This window comes from Desmodus rotundus, chromosome 6, assembly GCF_022682495.2.
Source record: "Desmodus rotundus isolate HL8 chromosome 6, HLdesRot8A.1, whole genome shotgun sequence".
Lineage (NCBI taxonomy): Eukaryota > Metazoa > Chordata > Mammalia > Chiroptera > Phyllostomidae > Desmodus > Desmodus rotundus.
The window spans coordinates 105369434-105395199 of record NC_071392.1 but is presented as its reverse complement, the minus strand read 5'-3'; the positions used below and the strand labels follow the sequence as shown (position 1 = coordinate 105395199).

Below are 25766 nucleotides of genomic sequence, written 5' to 3'. Positions count from 1 at the left end.
GGTGGTGAGAGGTGGCGTCATTGGGAAGTTGGCATTTGAGCAAAGACTTGAAAGAGGTGACAGAGTGGGCCTTACATCTCTGTGGAGACCAGCAACAGCCGACCCTGAGGTGGGAGTGTGCTGGGTCTGCTGGAGGAGCAGCAGAGGGGAGAGGGGCCGGGGGGAGGCAGAGCAGTAACCCGCCAGCTTGTGACAGGCCCTGTGGGCCATCGTTCAGGCTCCAGCGTCAAGCCTGTGAGGGGGGAGGGCTGGGGCGCTGTACGGAGCAGTAATGTGATTGGACTTCCGCTGGAAGGGCTGGGTTGTGGTGGGACAAGGGCACGAGCAGGGGGGCCAGGAAGGAGGCTGCGGTGGGAGTCCAGGGGAGCAGTGGCGGCGGCACGGTGCTTGGAATCTGGTTATATTTTGAAGTGACAGCCAACAGGGCATGGGGAATGAGGAAAGGAGACTTAAGGATCCTCAGGTTTTTCGAGGAATTGGAAGGGGAGACGTGCCATCAACCGCTCCTTTATTCATTCGCCAAATACTTGCTTGACACATGCCATGAAGGAGGTTACTGAATTACCGATATTTAACCTAAGGCCATGTGCGTTTTCATTTCCTTCTCCTCCAGTTTTTCCTCCATGGGTCTGACCTGAACTCTCTCCACACAAGCCTCCCAAAAAGCATTCTCCCCAAGGAGTACGGGGGCACGGCTGGCGAGCTGGACGTCACCGCATGGAACGCGGTGCTGCTGGCCTCGGAGGAGGACTTTGTGAGAGAGTTCTGCCAGCCTGTCCCCACCTGCGACAGCATCCTGGGCCAGGCCCTGCTGGCCGGGGCACCGACCTCAGACGCCCAGTGCGACGACTCCATGCGGGCCGTGAAATCACAGCTGTACTCCTGCTACTAGCGCGCCCCTGTGAGCGCCACCATCTCTGAGTCCTTTCCTTTTCTCATTGGGGAGGCACAAGGAGAATTTTCGGTGCCATGGACTAGTTCTTGCCCCTCATAAGTACGCTGCAGCTTGGAGGAAAGCCTGGATTGCCCCAAGGGCGAGCCAAGGGGTGCGCCCTGGATTACTTGAATCATTCCATGGAAGACCCAGAAAATGTTTCCAGTGATTCCCAAATGTTTGGAATTCCAGTTTGCAACTATTAATCTGGAAGCTGTATCTGGTTCTTACACATCTCAAAGCAAGAAAAAGTGACTTTGGTCCTACATCCCAGGATAAAACAACCCAACGGGCCAGTGAGCACATTCCTCTGAAACGCTTTGGTCAAAGCGGCAAGGTGGCCACACGTGAGACTTCAGGAGCTTGTGTCTTTCACATGACTCTTGGCCCCAGACTTCTGTTGCTCATCAGGAATCTACACGTTGGAGGTCCAGGCCTATTGCCATCAGGGGTTTGGAAAGCACCTTATCCGAATCAGAAACACATCGGGACATGAGCAGAACTTCCTGATCGCGTTTGGGAGCCAGAGCCTCCAAGCACCCGTGGGATTCCTTGGTTGAATCTTGCAATAGAAACTCATTTTCCCAAATCCATAAAGCCTTAGCCCTGGTTCTCAGTAGAATCGTGCAGGGTCCTAAAAGTATGTGATTTTACTCAACCCAAAATACCGGATGCCAGGCCTGTGTAGCTAAAAGAATTCGAGCCTGAGGATTAAGAGACTTGAGCTCCAGCCTTGGTGTGTGACTGTGGGCAAGGCCTGGTCCCCTGCCAGCCTCAGCCCTCTCACCTGTGAAAGGGGACTAGATAAACGGCACCCAGGGCCCTGGGGGCTGCTGAGGCTCTGGGTTTGATTTAGTTATTGATTGTTAGGCATCGCTTTTCTGCTTCAAAAGATGACTCCGTAGATGCAAGTGGCTGGATCATTTTTTGGGATGCACCTGGGCCTTTCCAGGGGGGATGTATCACTCACCATTTGGCCCTGCCTTTAAAGGAACAAGTTTGTGTATTCCTGGGACCCAGCGATACTAACTTCCTTTTCATAGTGAGGGTTAAAGGTGAAAAGGGTGGCTTTGTGAGGGCAGGCAATTGAGGCTACCAGGGTCTTGTATGGGCCCCCCATCCCTGAGGTTCTAAGGCGTAGTGTATGGGGGCAGCAGGGGATGGCTAAATTACTGGCATTCTGACAGTTGGGTCTCTGGGAATGAATACAAGGGCAGGTTATTGCTGGGTCACTTCTGGGGCCCTGCCCTCCCTAACCTTCCTGTGTTTCTCTGGTGTGGGTGGACACACTTCAGTCTGCCCAGCCAGCCTGAACGTTAGTTTTGCATCTCAACACTTTGGACTCTCCCTGTGAAGAAGTTAGCCTTTGCCCAAGCATCAGATTAGGGGGTTCACCTTGTGGCTTTCGACCTACTTCCTTTCCTATCCATTCCATGTAAATTGTGTTAAGAAGCGACAAGCACTGTGTGGTGTGTACCTTCGCTGTGCACTTCCTAGGCCAGCGGGCAAGGTGGCCAGCTCGCTTAGGAAGGGAACAGTGCACTGAGATTCGAAGGCCAGTCTGCTGCGAATAAGCTGTTCATCTTCATAGCACTTTGGAAATGTCTGGAGAAGCTGCTGGTGGAAATGACTTACCTCGTTAGTGCCAATGCTAGGGAGAGCTCGAGTCACCGTAGGTGCTGCTCCCAGATCCCTCGGGGCCTGGCTGAGCAGCAGGTGCCAAAATGCACACCCTGGCCACCTCGAGTCCCATCTGGGGATGACGGCGCCACCAGTGTAGCTGAAGAGTTCTAAGTAGGACACATGGGATGGCCAGCGTAGGTAGAGGGTTCGTAGATAGAGGGATCGGTGCCCATCTGCCTGGATGGGGACCCCGGTTAGAGGCTTTACTAGGTCCCAAAGAGGAGAGAGATTAAAACAAAAAACAACAAAAAAAGCTAGACAGAAAAATGAGTTGCTCGGCCCCACCGAGCTTCCATGGCTGGAACTGCATCGCAGGCCATTGCCTTTGTGTGACGTCACCTAGGTGGCCAGGCTTACTGTCTCAGAGGCCAGGAAGGATGTTCCAGCCCCTGTGGCGGGAGCTAGGAGCCGTTCCTTTCAGCTTGTGGGAGGAGTCAGAGCCAGCGTTTGCCCCCTGCCTGCTGGAGCGGCTGTGCTTTGTTTTGGCTCCAAAGAGAGATCCAGCAGTCTTGGCACCTCGGAGTCTGGACCAAGCTGTGAAAGCAGGCCCACCCCGGCTGAAATCAGGCAGCCTGTGTGGCTCCACCGGGCGTTTCTGTAGTTTCCCCAGCAGGGGCAGGGGAACGACCAAGGGAGCACGTGGGGAGCCTTGCTCGGTGGTGGAGGCGGGGGCCCTGAGGGCGCCCCAGCGGACGCCGGAGAACTGGGAGTGTTTCCCTTTAGAGAAAAACTCGGCCCATTCCACAGGCACTGGACATGAACTTCTCCCCAAATTCAGCATAGTATAGTGTAGGGAAGGGAAGCGTGAATCAGCAGCAATGAGTTCTAGCTGTACCTTGCTGTGTGGCTTTGGGTGAGTCACTGAGCGCCCCAGAATCCTCATGTACTAAAAGGGGATCACACCCCGACTCTGAGGGCTCTGCTGCTGGCATCAGCCACCCTGTCACAGGGACACTGTCTGTCACAGGGACACTATCTTATTAGGGGCCCTCCCATCTGGGCTATTCAGGAAGTGCAGGTTGGAATGAATTGGCGCCTACATCTTCCAAGTGCATCTGTAAGTTTAGGTAATACGGGGTTTCCCCCCCAGTTTCTTCCCACATACTACCACACAGGAAAGTGTCTCCTCCTGGAACCCCGCTGTACCTTCATGGGGAAGGGCTGAATTCCGCAGAAAGGAAGCTACAGAAACAGCAGGAAACACGAGCTTCCTCTTATCTGCTCTTCCGAGAAGGTGGCTTTAGCTCCCTCGCACCTCGTTCTGCATCCCAGGAGCACCCTGTCCTTAAGTTTACAAACACTTCGGCTTACAAGCTGCTACAATTTTTTGCCAAAAAGCAGCAGGGCAGGAAAGAGGTATTTTCCCCACGTTCCTGTGAGACACCGAGCCTTTCCGAACTCCACCCGGTGGGCAGTTTCTTTACCTGCCGTCACAGCCTCAGCTCAGTACATGGGATTACTTTTTTCATTTGGGTAGGCAATAGCTGTGGTACTGTGTGGCGTTATTATAATACCTCATTTTGAAGTTTTTGGCTTTTAAGCTTCTCTAAAACCCTTCCTTCATTTAGGAAGTAAAATATTAGCCGATGTATACGTGTGTCTGTCCCGTGGTGGCGTGAGAGGTGCAGAGATGCCAAACAAACCTCGTGACTGCTCGGGAGTGACGTCAGTTCTCACGCCTCTTGGTATTGGGCTCTGTTAGTTTTGTAGATCCAAAGTCGATTCCTTTCTGCCGTCCTGACTCAGAAATGGTTTGCTTGGGTTGTCAGGAGCAGGCAGCATCAGAGCAGATAGTCCTCCTGGTAGAATCCGCTCCGCGGGGAAGCCCAGGGTGATTTGTGGGTGAAGATGCCAGTGCCGAATACGCTGTTCCAGTTCGCTGCCTCTCCTTCCGTCTCACCGGGCGGCATGCTCAGCTGGGTGGTCAGTCGGCTGCCCTTGGGGACTCTTGTGGACACGCCTCACCTCTTGGCATCTCAGGTGGGACCCTGTTACAAGTGAAATACTTGAAACTTCTCTCGGGCCGACAGCCTCTGGCACCACTCCGCTGGGGTGGGAGGTCGGCTCATTTTCCGGCCGGATCGGGGCGCCGTTTTAGCCACTGCCCACATTCCTCACTTCAAACCGAAAATCGGCTTGGCTCTCAGTATAGGGACATATGGTAGATTTGTCCACGCCAGTGTTTGTTTTGACCAAAAGTTTATTTTTCTAGTGCATTTTCTAAGTACAAGTGGTGAAAACATGTCGTTTTATTATGCATGGCCATCTCTGAAACAATAAAAGTCCCTGTAAGGCCAAGTGTGTGTGGAGTCCCTTTGTGACAGTGACAGTTTGGGTGACGCATCCAGGCTTTGTTATTTATGGCACGCAGGTGCCTTCTGGAGACCTAGGGCTGGCTGCCACTGAGGATCACGTGCATCAGAAGACTGTGGTGTGTAGGAAGGAGGGTGGAGCTAGATGCACTGTGGTGGAGACGTGTGCGCACCTTTTGGTTCTCAAGGCCCAGGTGGAGTCCCCGGACTGGCCCTGCATCCCTTCCGTGCGAGTTCATGTGGGCCAGGTGTCAACTGTGTTCTTTGCATAGGTGATCTCATTTAACCATCAGGCACCTCACAGGCCAAGAGACAATGGGGCTCTGTGTAATCGAAGGAAGAGCTGAGTTCCCTAAGCCTCAGTGGTCTGTGAAAGGGAGAGAATAAGCACCACCTGGCCGGGGTGTTGCTGGGTACAGGCAGCTGTTTATCATCCTTCACCTGAGTTTACAGGCATGTGTGGCTTGAGTCACTCAGGGGTACTCAGGACATCACTGAGTAGGCTGCCTGACTCGGGCTCCTCGGTAACATGGCGGACACAAGAGACCACACAGAGGAATAGACATGAGGTGCTAGTCCCATGAGCAAGCACAAGCCTGGTGGCTGCCATCCATCTGCAGAGATGACACGCATGACTCACATTAATACTCACTTTAGCTTGACGTGTAAAAAGAAAAATACAACCAAGCAAGGTCTTAGAATGAATCCAAGAGCCGTCCTGGTTTAAATCAAGCCAGAGCTATGACAACATCATTGGTCTGGAACATCAGCCGTTCTTTGGCAGTGTGTCTGGTTGCCAAGAGAAAGTTTTACTTCCCAGCTGAGTACCTTCTAACAACCACCTAGAAAGTACACAGCCGCACAGGCTACAAGCCCTCTCCCACGCGTACTTTGGTGAAGGTGGCAGCCACCGCTGATGCCTTGGATGAATCCCTCCAGCAAATTGTCAACCTCAAAGCCAGAGCCCTCGATCTGCAATCCCAGGAGACAGGCAGGCCTCAGTATGGGGTTCAAACACTGGGTGACTCATCCGGAGTGAGGTGACACCGTGAAGTGTGATGGTTCAAAATACAGTCTGACCCTGCTTTACAGTTTTTTTCCTGGACTTACTCAAAATGCTGACGCTTGTGCTTGTCTACAATTCAGCACTCATGCAGATAATTCACTTGAGTCCTGGGCAAACTACTGGGCTTCCAACCGAACTTATTCTTAGGGTACAAAACCACGCACAGCAGGCATACTGCCCCCTAGTTTTTAAGGAAATTTGTTATTTCAAATTAATATGAATGTTATCATAAGAAAAATTAAAAAACTTTATTGGACTTTTATTACACTTTACAGTTTAGTATTGCTTTTATTTTACATTACATAAGCTGGGGTTAGTAGGTGGGGAGCGGTACACCATGTTTTTGAGGTTTAGGGTCTTTAATGGGTTCAGTCTGGCTGGCCCCACTGTTCAGGAAGGGGGGTATCTGCTTCACGCTGGAAAAGGGCTAAACCTCCCCTACCTACCTACCCCCCAAGTCCCTTACAGCCTTGTCCCTATACCCCAGCGTAAACCACTGGTTTAAGACAGTGGTTCCAACCATCCCTAGCAAGCCCTGCTGCCCTGCCCACCTCCACCCTGGCTGAGATTTGTCCTCTATGACCCCTATGTTTAATTCTGTAAGAACACTGGAGTCTAGCCTGCGCTAGGTTTTGGCTGAAAATCCCTGACCTTTGAATATTGTCTAGTCTCTTTTAGCACTTACTGAGATTACCAGCTACTACCTGAGTACTTAAAATGGATTAAGAACTTTGCAAAGTAGCTTTGCTCTCTCAACAATCGTATGCATTAGGTAGTCTTTTGTTCAAACAGGGAAAACAATGAGGCTCAGACAGGTAGTCATTCGCCCAAGGTCATAAAGCTTATTATAGATTCAATAAATATTAGCTGTTTCACAGGCAGGAAATGGCAAAACTGATGCAAACCAGTAAGACTTCCAGGCATTATGCTCTTGGTCATTCTTCAGGGACCGCACCCCCAGCCTTCTAGCCTGCTGTGTCCCTTTTCCTGCCCCTCGCCACACAGATGGAGCTGCCAGTGATGCAGGTCATTAAACCGGAATCACTCGGGAATCTACCTCTCCCTCACATGTAAGTAACCACTGCCAATTTTTAAATCTGAATTACTAAGTAGCTCTGAGCTATCGATTTCTCCCCATCCACACTTTTACATCTCCTTTTCAAATCTTACATGGGCCACCCTGGTCTTCTCTCTTTAAATCCATTCTCTAACATATGGTGACTGAAGACACAGCTCCCCAATGCCCTCAATATAAGGTCCAGACTCTTGTGTGGTTTACAAAGCCCTTTATAACCTAGTCCCTGCCCATTTCTCCCTATTCCAGCTTTGTAAGTTTAAAAAAAAAAATCTCCCTGCCTTCATATGCAGTTTTGTCTACTCTTCAGCAAAGCCACCCCCTTCCCATTTCTCTCTTAGCAGCCCCTAACAGTTCTTAGCTTAGACGTCATTTTCCCCAGGATGCCTACTGTGGCACCCCCTACACTGAGTACCTCTACTTTGAGTTCTCTGCAACTCCAGAATCACACCACTCGTCAGCTCATTGCCACCCTCCTTGAAACTGTAAGTGCAAGGGAGCAGAAAAGGTGTTGTATCCCAGCACCTGACGGGCTGGTAGTGAACAGCGTAAACCTTGGTTGAAAGAACACACCTCATCTCCTCACGCATGACCTCTTCTGGAGGATTCCTGACATCCCTGCCCCTGCCTCTCACCCAGGACAATTTTTGAATGAGTTTAAGGCTTTACTCGCTAGCCCTTCAGTTTTAGAAGGAATAGGTGCATTCTGCTAGATGTCTGATAAATCTGCCCACCCACATAACTCTAAAAAGTATAGAATGGCTGCTAGCTCGTAAAAGCTGTTAAAGAACGGGCCTTAAAAGCATAAGTCTATTTTAATCAAATACCTTATAGTGCAAATATAATTCACATGCGTTTTACTCTTACATATTCATAACATAATTAATTACACAGACTAAAGGTGCAGTGTTTTCCCAAGTGAATCTTCATTTTAACCAAACCTATAAAGCATTTTTTTTTTAAATTAATGTTCTGGCAAAGCCAGACTTGAATTAAGCAGCATCAATGCCAAAGTATTAAAAAAAGGAAGAAACTCAAGATGCCGAAGCAGCGGCCCTATCAGCAAGCCCTCTCTGGGGGAGGGAGCGCTCACCCCTTGGCCCCGGCACTGTGATGTCACACCTCTTGAACGGTCAGGACAGAGCAGAGCTGGTACCACACCAGTAAAGACTTTCACAGAGGAAACCTGCCATACAGACACATTATTACTTTTTCCCTGCTTTTTAAGGATACTGCAATAGAAATATATTAACGATGGCCTCAAATATTAGGTATTTTTCTATCTTACATTTTACATCAAAGTTGTAGGAACCTACAGGTCTTAATAAAGAACTCTCTTCACAGCACAGCTGTAGTTTCACTTTACAATGCAAAAATGTTCCCTTTGTGCTTTATCCTTAAAAATAAGCAAAATACACATGTAAAGTTCAGATCCTACATCCATCATAATTCAGTCTTGCCCTCAGGTATGAACCTTGATATATAGTCAAGTTCACAAAGCGTTCACTATTTTAGTTGAAGCAAAAGTAGCGGGGCTTCCAGCAAAGGCAGCCTATGAACTTCAGCGGTGTCCTTGGCCCTCAGGGGCTCAGCTGAAGTCTCGATTGGTGATGACGAGTGGAGCCACGAGGGTCCAAACGTAGAGGAGGAGGCAGACCCAGCTGGAGCTGATCTTGACCCACACAGCTGGCCACTTGCTGGTCACACTCTGGAATTCTGTGTCAGGGCTAAGAAAACAGAGGAGAGTCAGGAAAAGGAGCTGGATCTCAGCATCAAGCAGTCCCCCAGCCAAAACCAGAACATTCTCCAGGGAAACTGACTGACACAGCTCCCTGGGAAGGTTCTAGCAGGCACTCGAGGTGGCTGCTGTTTTAGTTTTTATGAGCAGGGAACTCTGCCTCTCAAACGGCTTTTACCTTCTTGCCAGCATGAAGAACCCCGACTACTATAATCCGTGGGCAAAGTTCTTTGGGAACAGCTGGCTGTTCTAGATACTGCTGAACGTCTAGACTGAGAAGGCCTCCTCGAAACGTTCCCTCCCTACCAATCATTCCCTCCATTGGAATACTCTAAACGGCCCTCTCCAGACACGGAGGAAAACCAGAGCACAAAGACGGGGCGGGTCGCTCTATGTCGGGATCTTCTCCCTCAAGCACCCAAGGCTGGAAGAGCTCCTTATAATCTGCACTGGAAGAATTCCAGCTGGATTTTAAATCCAAAAGGAGAAAAAGTCAAAAGTATTTCAGGAAAGAGTCCATACTGAACACAACTTACCTTATTATACAGGTAAGAGGAGGAGTTTCTAAAGCCAAAAGAATGAATGGAGGTTTTACAGGCAGCTCAAGGTGGCTAGGTGGACTTCCTACTGTGTTGTCTGCGCATCCTACCTGTACCAGCTGGTCACGGTCATCATGATGTACAAGGAAGCCAGGAACAGCATAAAGTGGAAGACAGAGTAGTAGTACTGAACTCCCTCTTTCTCGTTGTCCACAACCCGCCGAGGCTGTCCCTCTTCTTCATCGCTGGCACCACTGGTAGCTGTGTCACGAAGGATCACACTTTCACTTCCTGATAGGGTCAGCTTGCTTACTTGGCTATTGCTGGAAGTGCGGAAGCTAGAGAGTGATTCCAAGGAAAACAAATCAGAAATGGACCACGGAGATGAGGAGCTGCTATCTCTGTATGTGAAGGTTATTTCTGAACTGCTCCTACTTTGGGGCCTGACAGCCTTCTGAAAGCCCTGCTTGAAGTTCTGAACTATCGCCTGCCATCACGAGACAGACAGTATGCTTGCCAGTTACTACTGGATGGCTTAACTGCTTAGGAGTTTCCCAAAACATACTATTCCCTCAATGTCTACGTCCATGACTTTGCAAGCACCGCCGCTATTCTGAGAATGTACCGCCCTCCCACCTTCCTGCAGCTAACTTACTCATCCTTCAGTTCTCTGGCTATGTGCCATGTCCTTTGGAAACCCTTCTCTGACATCACCCCATCACCAGGCTGGGTTAAACTCCCACAGCCTCGGTGCCTCCCTCTGCTCAACACACGTCATTCCTGTCCTCCTTGCTATCCACAGGACTCCTGGCCAACAGTGACCTTAGTCATCTCTGCTTTTCTGGCACACAGCAGGTGCTCACTGAAGTTTGTTAAATGACTCAATAACAAAATACATGTAAATAAAGGACAAAAAGCACATGATCACCTCTACCGACTTAAAAAAAAGCATTTTGACAAAATCTAGTACGTTTTCAAGATGACAAAAATGCTCCAACTAAGAACAGAGGAAAACTTTCTCAAAATAATAAAGGGCATTTGTGAGAAACCCAGTGCTAAACCCATACTTAACAGTGGAAGAGTAAAAACTTCCCCCCCGAGAGCAGGAACAAGACAAGCACTCCACTCCCATCATTTCTATTCAACATTGTGCTAGAGGTTCAAGCCAGAGCAACCAGGCAAGAAAAAAATAAAAGGCATCCAGATTGGAAAGAAGAAGTAAAACAATCTCTATTTGCAGATGACCTGACCCTGTATATGGAAAGCCTTAAGAATACACACTCAGAATCAATGAACCACCGTGAAGGATATAAGATTAATATACAAAAATTAATTATATTTCTATGCATAGCAATGAACCACCTAAAAGATAAATTAAGAAAACAATCTCATTGACAACACCATCCAAAAAATACTTAGAAAGAAGTTAAAGACCTAAACGAGACATCCCACACTCACGGTCTACAAGCCTTAATGTTGTTGAGATGGTAACACTCTCCAAGTTGCTGTGCAGATCCAATGCAATCCCCTTCGAACCCCAATTACCTTTTTTTTGGGGGGGGGGGCAGAAATTGACAAGCTGAACCTAAAATTTACATGGAAATGCAAGGGACTCAGAATAGCCAAAAGAATACTGAAAAAGAACAAATGGATGATTCACAATTCTTGATTTCAAAACTTACCATAAACAGTAACACAAAAGCGTGCGGTATAAGGATTAACATATATCGATGCTGGAGAATCCCGAGTCTAGAAATAGACCGTTACCTTCACGGTCAACTGAATGTAATGGCCATGACAAGCATACCAGGACAAGTCAATGGGGAGGGAACAGTCTTTTCAAAAAATGGTGCTGGGACCTCTGGGCTTCCACGTACCACAGAATGAAGTTGGGCCCCACGTCTCAAACCATATAAAAAACAATGAAAAGACAAAAAACCTAATTTTAAAATAGGCAAAAGATTTAAATAGATAATTCTTCAAGAAGATACAAAAATGGCCAATAAGCATGTGAAAAATGTCCAGCATCATTAGTCACTAGGGAAACATAAAGCAAAGCCCTAATGAAATGCTGCTGTACGTCCTCTGGATGGCTATAATCAGAAAGACATAGTGCAGTGATCAGGAGGTAATGCAATTAGAACCCCCGTGACGCGATGTGGCCATTCCGGAAAACGCTCTGGCAGTCCCTCAAAAAGGTAAACAGGGCGGTGCCACACAATCCGGTAATTCCGCTCACAGGTACACACCCAAGAGAACGGAAAACTTACACCCACACAAAAAATGTGTACACACACATTCATAGCAACAGTGTTGGTGATAGCCCCGCAGTAGAAACGTCCGAGTGTCCATCAACTGTGAGGGCACGCACAGTGTGGCGTGGCTGCACGCCATTGCCAACAACAGGCAGGAATTCAACGCCGACACGTGCCGACACACACGAACCTTGAGAATACTGTGCTAAGTAGAAGAGGCCAGTCACAAAAGACCATACAGTGTGTGCTTCCATGTACACGCAACACGAATATGCAAATCCAGGGACAGAAAGACGCCTGTCTGCCAGGGGCTGGAGGATGGGGGAATGGGGAGTGACTGCTAATGAGTATAGGGTTTCTTTCTGAGTAAACAAAATGTTCAAATTGATTGTGCTGATTTTTGTGCAACTCTGTGAATATACTAAAACACTTCTGAATTTTTTAACATTCACATTTTTAAAGGGTGAATTCTGTGGTAGGTGAATTATACTTCCAAAAAAAAAAGGGGGGGCCCAAAGCGAAACAAACAAAAATATCCATGGACAGTATGGAAACAAATGAGCACAGCTGTGTTCCAATGAAACTACCTACAGAAACAGGCAGACAGCCCAGGGCCGTAGTTTGCCAACCCCCATTTAAAGCAATCATTGAAAAAAAAAGGTAAATTCACACATAATATTATGGGAAGCTGTCCAGATTATAATGACAAATTCGTATTTCAAAACAGTTTGCGTGTTTATGTAGCATGTTCCTTATTTTTAAAATTACAAAGTATCTAAATTAAACTGTATATTTAGTTATATATAGTTATATTTAATTATATAGATAGATAGGTTGACAGTATCAGGGGTGTCAAACTCATTTTCACCGGGGGCTACACCAGCCTCGCAGTTGCCTTCAAAGGGCCAAATGTCATTTTAGGACTGTATAAATGTAACTACTGCTTAACTAGGGGCCAGGAGCTGGGTGCTGCTGCCGGGTAGAAACAAGGTGAAGGGTCGGATTAGGCCCATGGGCCTTGTGTTTGCCACCTGTGCAGTAAGTCCATGCAAAGGAAAAGAGCCTGAAATAACGTGTACCAAATGCTAACCATGGAAGAGGTAAATTTGGAGGAAGGACACTTTCATCTTCTACCTTACACTTTTCTCACATTATTAATTTACGTGAACATATCCTTATCCATTTTTATTACCTATTTTGAAATAACTTAGGTAATATATGCTATTATGTAGAAAATACCAATAAAAATGAGTGGGAGGATCAGTGCTAACTGCTGATATAGGCCATCTCTGGGGCCCCGATTTACTAGAGCCTTTTACATTAGGTGTGTATAATTCTGTAGTTGTTGAATTATTCACAATGATCAGGAAATAAATTTTTTTTTTAAAAACAAAAAGCCAATTTTTAGAGCCACTATTCTAGCTGACCTAGGTCAATCGCAGAGTTTGCTCCTCGTATGAATGAAGAGGTATTTCTTTGTAAGGTTGGGAGGAATTATTTGATGAGAGAATTTAATGAAATTTAAGCAGTATACATGGCTCGTAACTGAGGCTTGTTACTGAGACATGCTTGTAACAAGAACTTCTAGTAAAGAAGAGTTAGGCTGTTTCCTTCCTTTCTATTTTCAAAAAAAATCCTCACTCAGGGTATGTTCACTGATTTTAGAGAGAGCGGAAGGGGGATGGGGAGCAGGAGAGAGGGGGAAGAGAGTCAGAGACAGAACATCATATCAGTCGCCTCCTGTATGTGTCCTGACTGGGAATCGAACCTGCAACCTTTCTAGTGTACAAGATGCCGCCCCAGCCAACTGAGCAGCCCAGCCAGGGCACGTTAGGCTATTTTTTAAAATTCTTCACACTGCTTTTTGAAAGCAAAATAGCTGCTTCACTCTATTTTCAACCCTCATCGGAATCTTAAGTATTTTTTAACTTACCTAGAATACAAAAGGCACATAACAGAGACTATCAGCCCCCAAAAAGTGTGTTTATCCAGAAAATGCCCACTCTGCGATGGCGGAGCAGAGGTAGGGACCACGGCAGTGGTATTTCCAGGAGCCAAGGTCGGCGCGGTCACATGCGTAATGATGCTCAACAGGCCTGGGTTGCAGGAACGATCTGAAAATGGGAAATACTGTATTATCCTTAGTCATAACTCCTCTTGTTCCAAGAAGGGATTCGAGGGGTGTGGGAACACATTCAGCCGCGACACATGGGAATGCCACACTGCCTTTAAAGGGACCTGAAACTTGGTGGTCAGTAACATATTTGTGTTGCAAGCAATGACCTAGTTTCAGAAAGACAGAAACAACAATTTGTCAAATTTCTTAAACGTCAATCTTGATTTGACTGCTTTTGAAGTTGAACTGATCAATCTTTTCGGTTCCACAACCGTGCAGAGGCTTTAGACACAAGGCGTTTATCCCTAGTTTTGCTGTGATATATGTACACAGGAACACAGTGAGTTGAGTCATCGTTAGAGGGTCTGTGATAACTGTTTTTCCTTTAAAAAGAATCCAATGAACACCCTACTGAGACACAATCCTGTAGTAACTACAAAAGGAGATTTCCTGTAGCTACAGGCTCTACAGCCAGTCGTAACACAAAGTAAAATCCAATTACAATTCTACACAAGGCCTCAACAATGTGGCCTTGTCTAGCTCTTAACTAGTTTGACTTAGTCCAGGGAAAAGCCTAGACTAACAAAGACTGTGTGTGTGGTCCCTTAATGAGGGGATCCCAGCCTCAGAATGGTACCAGTCCGGGCCTGTAAGGAACCAGGCAGCACAGCAGGAGGTGAGCCTGAATGTAATGCACTTGAATCACCCGAAACCATCCCCACCACCCTGGTCTCTGGAAAAACTGTCTTCCACGAGACTGGTCCCTGGTGCCAGAAAGGTGCAGGACCGCCTGTCAGCTATGATTAGCTATGGACAGACACAGAGAATAAAACTTGAAAGGTAAATATCTGCAAACAGTGAACATTATACATTTCGGTGGAGTTGTCTGTTCACTTGTTTGACATCCGCTCTAGCTCTAGTTTTTACCCCACCAAAGGGGTCATTTCCTACTTTCTTTTCATCAAATGAATGTGCTGTTGCCATTCCCTTACCAGGCTCATTGGTCATGGCTGACCACGTGAGGTACATGGTGTAGATGGTGATGACAGAGGACTGCAGGAGGCCAGAACGAGGCTGGTGTTCCTATGGAATCAAACAGAAAACAATGCCTCAGGAGTTGCAAGGGTGGGCTTTCCAAAACCCAGTGTGCTTCCCTGGGACGCACTGGACTGTCATTAACTAAGAGCCTTCTGTTCCTCCTTGACAGTTGAAAGATGCCAAGTAACCTTCCAGTTTCACTTAGCTCGAAAAAGAACCGAGAAAGAAGCAGCATGTACTACTTACTGGTTCTCAAGGCATTTCATAATCCTGTGAATTCCTGTGTGCCACACAAAGGTTTCAATTTACTAGTCTCTTAGTGCAGTGGAATGTAAACTCCGCTTTGCCACTAACTAGGGAGGTGGCCAACCTTCTTCTGTATGGAACTCTCACTTTCCTTACTTTTAAAAGGAGGTGAGGTCCAGATGTCCTTTTCATATTTCATATATAAAACTCCATGAATTTAAGTGTGGCATTAAAGTGATGAAACTCAGGAGCATGAGTTTTATTTATTTTTGATCATCACCCAAGGACATATTTTATTGATTTTAAAGAGAGAAAGGCAGGCGGGGGAGAGAGAGGGAAACATCAATCAAACTGCAACCTAGGCATGTATCCTGAATGGGGATTTGAACCCCCAACCTTTTGGTGTATGGGACGATCCTCCAACTAACTGAACCACAGAAATCAATTATTTTTTTCCTCGTTTAATTCTCTTAAAATACCTTGGCTAATGATTCATAAGAATCATTCTTTCAATGTAAACAATCGTAAAAATTATAAATTCTCAGGGTACCTAGGTTTTTTTAAATGATGGGAAAATTATTCATTTCATTACAATACAGGCAACTCAGTGGCACATTTTAGTTACTAGGTGTAATTGGAGAAATGTTTAAATGGGATAAAACTGCACACAAATTCACATAAAGGGCCATCTAGGTTTCAAGCACAGCATTAATTAAAAATCTCACTGGAGGAAGCAGCAGAAAACCACCATACCTGAATTTTTGGGAGGATTGATATAATAGAAACGATGACGCAAAGGACCAGATTAATGCTGATGAAGAGCTTGTTCTCCGTGCAGCCGTCCGGTCTGGTGTAGCGCGCGTAGAGCCAACCCACAAAGATGAGGGAAAGGGTGTACAGGGCGCTTGTGACGGACAGCAAAACTAAAAGTAAAAATAAGAAGGGAAGCCAGTGTGAACGCCCTCAAGTCTAACAAACTTTTATAAAACTAGAGACATTAGGTCACTTTTACGGTGGTTACTTTTCATGGGGAAAAGATGGAAGGCCCAAGGTTGAAGTCTCGGACTGTGTTAGAGTTGGCTCACTGGTAAATTATAAAACTGCCCAAACAACGGAATCCACTCCCTGCATTACCTAGCTTGGTTTTGTGGGTTGAAAAACCAGGCATCTGACCATTCTAGCCAGAGTAAATTCTAAGTACGGCTAAATATTGTTCATTATTAGCTTTTCTTAGGAACCTAAATGACTTCCTGACCCTCAGAATGGCCCAGTTCACAGAAAGCTGAAGGCCAGGGATGGTGTTAGCAGAAAACACAACAGACAGGCATCTCCTACAGCCGTTCTTCCTCTGTAGCCACTGGCTACATACGCCCTTTCCTATCTGTAATTGTGGGAAAGTGGCTCATTTGCTATTTTCAAATATCTAAAGTGATGTTCCTTTCTATTCACGTGAGTAATAAACAGTTAGCTCTGAGAAATAGAAAACGGTACACAGTCTATCACACTGACTATGTTTCATTCAAAGCACAAACTTACTTGAGAAAAGTTGTTTCTGCTTATCTCGATCTCAATGGACTTTGCATGTCTAAATGACCTATACGATGTTACTATAAAATGATGCACATTACGTCACTAGCACAGTTCCTAATGTTTTCTATCTGAACACACAAGATCTCTTAGTTTTAGTTACATAAAAGTATGGCAAGCCTACCATTCATTATTAAATTCTTCTAGAGTTGGAGTGGCCCAAAATGAACTATACAAACAGAATAGGTAAAAAATGAAATAAAATTTCATTAGTCAGAAAGGAGGAGAGGTTCAGGATTCTGAACCCATAATGATAACAGACAATTTAAAAAATCCTTTCCCGCAGTAAGCCGTCATTACAAACACTTTAAGGGGCCAACAGGAGGGCAGTGGTTAAGTACGTTACAGTGCACTGTGACACGGAGCACCAGGAAGTGCCAGACTGGAATACCACGCAACTGCCGAGTGAATGGGACACACCTACTATGTTCACTGGCAGGGAGGGTATTCACCGCACAGGAAGTGAAGGAGCAAGTCATGGGACAATACATAGTATAAACTACTGACATTTAACTATAGAGACAAGCAGATGTGCACAAATACATAAAGGTCCAGTAATAGCGGATACATCTGGAGAGAAAAGTAGGTTGTTGCAGGCTGGTCGCTACATGTTTTATTCTTGATAAAATTCTATGTTTATGGTAAAAATGGTACTATTTTTTTTTTCTTTTTCAATTTAAAAAGAAACACCCAAAATAAATAATATGAAAGGAAAACTGGGCAATTTGATAACATGTACTGAGCATTTATAATATCCACACCCTCTGACTCTTCTGCTTCTGGGAATTTATTCCAAGGAAATAATCAGAAAGGTGCACAAAGATATGTTATTAGGTGTATTGCTGTACTGCAGCCAAATATATTCACAAGCTATCTCTAAGTTTTAAAAAAGGTCAAACTATAAACTATTCAAATATATATTAACAAATAAATAAGACATAAACATGCATTTTTCAATGACTTTTTTTATACATAGAAGATACGTATGTACATATAGGAAAAAAGACTACAAGGATTTAGACTAATATGCTAACAATGAGTGATAATTACCAGGGAGTTAAGATTATGGGGGAATTTTTTTCTTTTGTGATTTTTGGTTTTCAAGTTCTTGACATGGAGCATCTACTATTTTATAATTGGGGGAAGGGAGGGAAGTCAGGGCAAACAATCCAGCCACTATTTTTAACTCAAGTATGGCTAGGTCATTGCTCCTAGTAAGTGGAGGGCTCCAAAGTCCCTTCCAGTTATTTCAACCTATAAATCCTGTTCCCAGCCTGAATGTTTTAAGTACCCTTTTCCCCCCAGGCAAATTTTACAAGAGGTGCGCGACCACACTCTGAATAAAGCCTGCAGTAAAAACTGTCCACCTCCTCTGCCTGTGTTGGCAGGTGTCCCATACGTAGAATGCGTCTGAGTCCCCTTGTCCAGGGAAACAAGGAAATCTAAACCAGAACTATGACACTACATACAACTCTTTTCCTTATCCAAACACATGTAGTTACATCACAAATCTCAAAATAAATGAATTGGGAAAATCCAGTGACACACATTCTGTGCTACCCCCTCCCAGTAATGCATATACTTCACAATGAACTCGATGGGAAATTAGTTTTTAAAAAGTCTACTCGACCTTGAAAGTTTATACACTTCAATCAATGGAGATTTTTCTCGCACTCCCTGTTCAATGTAGAATAGCGCAGAACGGCTCTCACGCGTTGAGTTTAGATACCTACCAGCATACCAGCGCCTTGAGTTTCCTTCTTCCATTCGATTTACCCACGATTCATTCAAAGAGTGAGCCATGTCTACCAACAGCACCAGCTGGATAAGGATGAATAAGAAGGCCCCGATCATGCCTATGACAAACCAGGCTACAAACCAAAAGAACAAAGTGATGCTTTACCATAGAAGTAACATTTCAGAACGTTAACTAACATTCTAAAAAGATTTCAAGTAAGAGAGAGGTGGTAAAGACATATTCTGTTCAGCAGTAAGGCAGGATTACTCTGATTCCAAACTCAAAGGTACTTCTCTGAGAGGTGTTCTGTTGGGTTTCAGACCTTTAGAACTTGTTCTAGCTTGTGCCAAGGGGAGCCTAGGATCTGACCTTCCAAATGCTACTATAAGCACTTTCCTTTCCTTTACAGGGAGGAACAATCACAGTGGAAATCCACATAAGTCACTTGATACCATGGTAAGGAAGCAGGTTAAGGCAGGGATGGTAGAGCCCTGACCGGTATGGGTCAGTTGGGCATCGTTCCACAAAGCAAAAGGGCACTGGTTAAATTCCAGGTCAAGGCACGTGCCTAGATTGCGGGTTTGGCCCTTAGGGAGCATGTGAGAAGCAATCAATTGATGTTTCTCTCTCAAATCAATGTTTCTCTCCCTCCCTTTCTCCCTCCCTTCTCCTCTCTTGAAAAATAAATAAAATTTAAAAATTAAAAAAGAATAAAAAGACAGGATGGTAGAGCACAAGTTACAAGTCCTTATGGTGACAAGCTCTCCAATCAGCTCAGTACTGCCAAGTAAGAAGATAACCTATTAAAATGTTGGCACACAATTAAATACGATTCCAGAACAGCTGAGAAGTGACCTGAATGCCTCCTGGCTTTAACCAATTAATGTCTTAATAGTAGTACCAAGTCATATAATTGGACACCACCTCCTTTGTCAGTTCTGCAGAATCAGTAATGAAAACATAGCATTAACACAACCATTTGCAGAGTCCGTGCCTATGGTAATGATAACTAACCCCCGTAATGGTGAGCCGTACCTGTGGTGAAGTGGCCCCCAGGGATGTAGAAGGAGCCAACCATGATGCCAACAATGGCAGCAATTTTGAAGAACCAAAACCTATGAAAATATAAAAAATGCATTTATGAAATGGTAATTTTCACCCTATACTAAGAAAATTAATTTATAAAATGCAAACGTAAGCCTTAATAGCATTTTCAACATGGCTGTCTGGGCTCAGATCTTCATTTGACAGGAAGCTACTTCATTCAGTATTTTACACAATTTAAGAGCAGCACAGAGAGCAGATCATTCACATTCATATTAAGAAGAACATGTATCTTTAGAGTTTCCCTACTTTTAGCACTTAAAGATGGGAATTTTTCTAGGATTCTGACGTGTTCTAAACTCACAATTTTACCTAAATATACAGCAATTAACTATTAGGTCTGGGGAAAAGTTATCACCCAATCCTTCCTTTACAACACAGGATGTAAGTGCCCTGCTCATAATTACACAATTCATCGCTGGCAAAGCCAAAATCAAACCTGGCTTTTAGTCCACGATCTTTAAAGGCTCCTTGTACGGCAGAGTGAAAAGAATCAGACTTTGGAGCTGGACAGGCCTGAGTTTTCAATCCCAGCTCCCACCCTCACTGGCTGAGATCTAAAGCAATTTATGTAACCTCTCTGAAATTCAGTTATTGCACCTGTGAAAAGGGGGTTATAATAAAGTTCACAAAACTCCCTTCAGTCTCCGAATGAGAATCGGGGGAACTCGGGCCAGGAATACGGGAAACAACAGAATATGTAAATCAGTGGCCCAAATGTTACTGACTGTTTATCCTTCTGCACAGTCTAAACACATCATGTACACACTTATCTTTTAACAATAGAAAGGAAAAAGTGGTTCCAACACAGCACTTGAACTGTGTCACAGGTGTTCAATAAAAATCTAGGAACAAGAAACAAAAGATACTTAAAAAAAAAAAAAAGATAAGACTCTCCTCATCCCCTCTCCCTCCTCCAGGCTACAGGCCTCCGACTGGAAATGACACTGAAACACCCTCACACGTGTAATAGGTCAGAAACACACACGGGCCACTGATTCACATACTCCAGCACTCCCATCAGGGTGGCGACATTCACTGCCGAATGGGGGAGCCCACCCCGTAACGTAAAAAGTTAATAATAAACAAACCTTACATACCCATTGTGTATTGCTGCTCTGGGATCTTTACTTGTTTTTACTTTTATCATGAGCAGAGAAAAGGCAAAGAAAAAGATGGCCAGGGCAAAGCTGATCCGATATACAGCTTTAAAACCGACCTGCACATCACAATCTTTATTTGCCTTTAGATCAGCCACCTTGAAATTAAATTCCCCTTCACAGAATCCAGGAATCTGGAAAACATAATTTCAGTGTTACAGGAGCACCCACCTTAAACAGAGGTTCTACCCCATCACAGGAAAGCCTCGATGTGTAAAACGACTACTTCAACAACTGCAAGACTGTCCTGTGGGATTTTTCTCTGTCTTCCAATTCATTTACACTCCTGTCACCCAATGGCATAAATGACTTGCATTTGGAAATAAAAGTGAGGTGCTCTCTTCTCTGCTCTTTTCTACTGATGAGGTTATATCTCCATTTCCCATGAATCTTCATGCTACAACTCACTCCTTCCAAAGGTGATGGCCTAGTTGAGTTTAAATGTTTACATCTTAAATACACATGGAAAGAAAATGTTTTAGGGCCACTCTTTTAACATCTGTTTTCTTCCCGCTGTCAGACTCAAACCTGAAGATGTTCACCATGGCTTCCTTTATTTCTGGAAAAGGACTAATACCTTCCTATTGTGTCGTGACTATACCCCTAAATTTCAATGAACTTAACTGGCTTTCATAACAGTGAAGAAGTAAATAAGAACATTAATGTCAAAATAAAATAAAATTTTGCAAAATATAAAAATCATCAGTACATTAAGGGTTCTGTTACTTCTACTTAACCTTCTTCAGCTGCCTTTCTATCGGTTCCGTCAGCATAATACAGGACACAACAGCGCCCAGGAACAGGATAAAAGCGTAGATGAGGCGCGTCACCGTGGAGTTCCTACTGTTGGGACAGCAACTGCACAGCAAACATGATGCGCCACCACAAAGGCACGGAACCTGGAATGAGCACACATGGCCATTTGAGCCTTTTCAGTGGACTTTTTCACAAAATAGGTGTTGCAGAACAAAGGACTACGCAAACAAGGTTTTGGAGGCTTTAACAGAGAATTACAGCTGGGAGGAAGTGTTTGATAGCATGGGCTCTGCACTCAGTATTATTTCTGCCATCGTATCTCAGCAAACCCTTTTCTCTGTCTGTCGAATGGACTCAGGAATGGAATCATCTTCCCTCAAACACTACTGTATTAAATAAGCACTCAACACAGTACCTAAAACAGTGAAAGCCCAATAAATTTTACTTACATTCATTCATACGGGGGTCATGTTGAATTTAAAAACAAAATATTCCCAACAGGATGTGAGGAACCTGACACTGCTCAACTCTGCTGAGAGCCACCACGTGAGATGTCCCAGTCCCCTGAGGGAGCCCATCCACACGGTGAGGCCACGAGGCAGTGCCCAAGCTGGTGATCGCATCTCCGAGTCCTCCCAGCCCAGGTGCAGACGTGGGCTGAATGAGCCTTCAGAGGGTTCCAGCCCAGCTGTTGAGCTACCCCAGCCTGTGCCCTTTCTGAATTTCTGACCCACAGAAGCTACGGGCAGTTGCTGTTTTCTGTCGTTAAGTTTGGGTGGTCTGTTACATAGCCATAGTAACCAAATCAGAGGTTTTCCCAGCTCTGCTAACAATCCTAAAGTTTTATAAGGCACTGCCAATGAAGAGTTTTAAAATGGAAAGAAACCATCAATAATGACTATTATTAACTATTCATAATTTAAAGAAATCTCAATCAAGCAGGCTAGAGGGAAGACTGCTTTCCCTTACTCTAAAGAAAATGACATTATAAAATTGTTGAATAAAGAAGTAACCAAAAAAAATGAAGGAAAAGGTATAGAAGTTAATTAATATTAGTGTTACATTATTTTAAAAAGTTTCTGTGATGTTTTGGCGTTTGTCGACCATTCAAAATTTGTATTTTTGAGTGATTTCTCTTATCATTCTAGATTAATATTCACATAAAAATAATAAAAACAATGTATCTTAATATTGAGAAAAATACCAACCTAACTGCATTTGCTATTTACTGAGAATCTTAGTTACCAAGTCTGATATTATAGCATAAAGCAACATTACATGATAGCAAGAGCAAGGGTAACCTGGAGATTCCTCAAAAAGTTAAACGCTGAATTACCATATGACCCAGTAATTCCACTCCTATACATACACCCAAAACAAGTGAAACAGGTATTCAAACAAAAGCTTGTACCCGAATGTTCAAAACAACACTATTCACAACTGGCAAAAGGCAAAACAACCCAAATGTCTATCAACTGATGAATGGATAAGTAAAATGTGGTGTATCTACACGATGGAATATTATTCAGCCATAAAAAGGAATCAAGTACCTACTGCGTAAAGGTACTTATCTGTGGAACAAACCTGTCCTACTACATGTTATGTCACTTCCCTATCTCTAAATGACCTCCATTCTTCTGGTTACTCAGTCCAAGAATGTTGGAGTCACCTTTGATGCCTTCTCTTTTTCCAAAACCCTCATCCAATCTGTCAGCACATTAGCTCTATCCTCAGAATATACCCAGAATCCGAGCCCTTTCTCAGCATCCTTAGCTTAATCTAAGCCACTAACATCATCTCTTATCTGGATTAATGTAATAGCTACTGTCTCACTGCTATAGCCACCCATTCAGAACCCAGAGCTAGTATAAAGAGTATTTTAAGATGAAAACATCTGAGATTCAGAACAGATGCAGAAAAAAGCCTTCTAGGAGCTGTCCTTTAAAAGCAGCAACTTTGGGGATGTGAGGCCGGCCATAAGTTATCTCTCCAAAGTTTTATGGCCATGAAGACAGAAAGACCTCTGCATCTACACAAACAAGTTATTATTACATTCTTACCTCCTGTTTGTTCTCCTAAAAACCCATTTGTCTTTCCTATAGAAACTTATTTGTTCTTCCCATAGGAGCCCTTTTCTCCCACCTCACGTCCCCTATTGTTAGGAATATAAGCTTTGTATGCTACCACCCATGTGAGTCGCTCACCACCGAGCACTCCTGTGTGTGTCTGTGTGTGTATGTGTTGCACTCTTACAGAAACCCTTCTCTCTTGGTAACCTGCCGTCAGTTTAAGCCACAGGCCCCTAACTACAACAGAGAACGGAAGTTTTCCCTCCCCCATACTGCATCACCCATTCTTTTCTACCATCCATTCTTCACACAGCAACCTTGTTGAAACACAATCAGATCAGATCATCCCTCTTTTCTGGATCCCCGTATCATCTAGGAGTAAAAGTCCAAGTCCTTAAATTGGCCTACAAGACCGTACAATGGGTGTATCTACATGCTTTGGCTCCCTGCTGCTTTCTGACTTCATTTCCTATTATCCTTCCCCTCATTCATTTCATTCTCTGGTACCCCGAACACCTTGCTGTTCCTATTAAAAGGGATTCATAAAAGGGATTCATAAAATAGAAACATCATTTAGAGCTAGAAATACTTTGATGGTATCAATTCAAAGTTTAGCTTTACATCAAAGCCAATGTGTTTCAGGTTAGGAAGGGCATCTTTCTTTCAAACCTCCAATTCACTCCTTAGTTAATGATCTTTTTTTTTTTCTTAATTGATTTGAGAGAAGAGAGAGGAAAGGAGACAGAGAGAGAAAAAGATCTACTTGTTGTTCCACTTATTTATGCATTCATTGGTTGATTACTGTATGTGCTTTCATAGGGGATCGAACCCCAAACTTGGAGGTCTGGATGGCACTAAACAGCTAAGCCACCCAGCCAGAGTAATGACTGTCTTAGGTAAACATTTCTACATCTATTTTGTAAATAGTGAGTTTGGCCCACTAGTGGATTGTAAAAATCAACTGACCAGGATTTTTTTAATGTGGTAGAAAAATTGTACAGCAGATGGTAAAGCTAAGAATTGTTTCATGAGACTTGTATCTAAATGGAGGTATTAACTATGTAAAAATTATTTCTTACTTTGGGTCAAGGTCAAAAAATTGGGCAAGTCACTGCTTTCAAGGAACTGGCGCTTTTGATTTAAAATCAACAACCTTGAAGATTGGAAAACACACTGTGTCCCTCAGCAATGGTAATGGAATGAGCTGAGATTTGAGTCCTCTGTCAATTAAATCAGTTGGGGAATTAGGAAACAAGGAAATGATTTCAGGAAACCATGCTCCTCTGAAATGAGTATATGAGGGAACTCAGGATATTCTTATTCCATAAATCCTAAAACTTCCTCTTTAAAATATGGAATTTACAATCGACAAAGTGATTCAACCTATTTATTCACTTATTCCCACAACAGCTCTCCAAGTCAGGAATGCTGGGGTGATGATAATCCTCGTCTTACAGGCAGAGATAAATGACTTGTACAAGGTCCCTAAGTTCAGACCATGGCTTCCAATTCTTAATAACAATCAACAAGGCCTTCTTCCCCTTGCACCAAAGCTGCAGACAGGCCTCGGTTAAAATCACAGCTCTGCCACATACTCAGTAGCATTGACAAATCCCGTGCTGCGGATAAAAATATTATAAGCCACCCAAATTAAATGGCGCCACCTTCAGAAGGTGCTTCGAAATGAACCAGAGCGCTCCCGCCGCGGGAGCTCATTCCTTGGTTCTATTCCAGCTCTGGGTGAACCCAGAGGCCGGAAGGCTCGCAGGGGCGGGGCGACAGAAATTGTAAACAATGGCCGCCTGGCCTCCTACGTTCCTCACCAAACCCGGAAAGTGAGTCCCCTGATCCCGAAGGCGGGGCATTCGCATTTTGGCCCGTGCCAGGGGATACTCTCTACAGCCCAGGGCCCGTCCCTCCAACCCCCGATTCCCCGCAGCCGAGGCCCGAACGGGTCTGGTCTTGGGACTCACTGTCGCCACCCCCCGGCCAAACCACACGTCCAACGGAAACACCAGACCCGAAACTCACCCAGCTGGCCAGGGAGAAAACGCCCAGCACAGCTCCCATGGTGGCGCTGGTGATAAGGTGGCGGATTAGGAGGTTTCTAGTGCGGTGGTAACTGCCAGTTGAAGTGCCTCCTCAAAAACGCGACGGTTACTCAGGCCGGAAACGTGCTGCTTGCATCATTGCGTGGCCCCGCCCATCGCCCGCGGCCGCTGAACAGAAACGTGTCATTGGTAGAGGAAGAAGGCGGAGCTACCTCTCTGCCCCCCCCCCCGGCAAAGGGAGGAGGCGGAGCTAAGCCGGTTGGAGGTTGGGAAAGAAGGCGGGGCTATGCCGCTCTGGT

General features: G+C 44.8%; 2 protein-coding genes across 5 annotated transcripts in view; one reads left to right on the top strand and one right to left on the bottom strand.

The window, feature by feature from the left end:
- The window catches only part of TTPAL (alpha tocopherol transfer protein like), a 49236-nt gene extending 26387 nt beyond the window's left edge, over positions 1-22849 (top strand). For 3 of the 4 annotated variants that reach the window (XM_045194517.2, XM_024559435.3, XM_045194516.2), the window contains exon 5: positions 614-3117. In XM_045194517.2, the coding sequence (XP_045050452.1) occupies positions 614-892 (279 nt within the window). In that variant the 3' untranslated portion in view covers positions 893-3117. Of the gene's footprint in view, positions 1-613; positions 3118-21848 lie in introns of those variants that run through there. The other variant, XM_045194518.2, reaches the window with a different exon arrangement.
- Positions 6225-25623, bottom strand: SERINC3 (serine incorporator 3). The gene is made up of 10 exons (XM_024559353.3): positions 25448-25623; positions 21329-21490; positions 20532-20725; positions 19363-19442; positions 18323-18460; positions 15756-15925; positions 14711-14801; positions 13536-13716; positions 9458-9685; positions 6225-8797 (listed from the first exon to the last, which is right to left on the bottom strand). The coding sequence occupies exons 1-10, from the start codon at positions 25484-25486 to the stop codon at positions 8659-8661; spliced, it is 1422 nt and encodes a 473-aa protein (XP_024415121.1). The 5' UTR covers positions 25487-25623; the 3' UTR covers positions 6225-8658.
- Between the last annotated feature and the right edge of the window lie 143 nt (positions 25624-25766).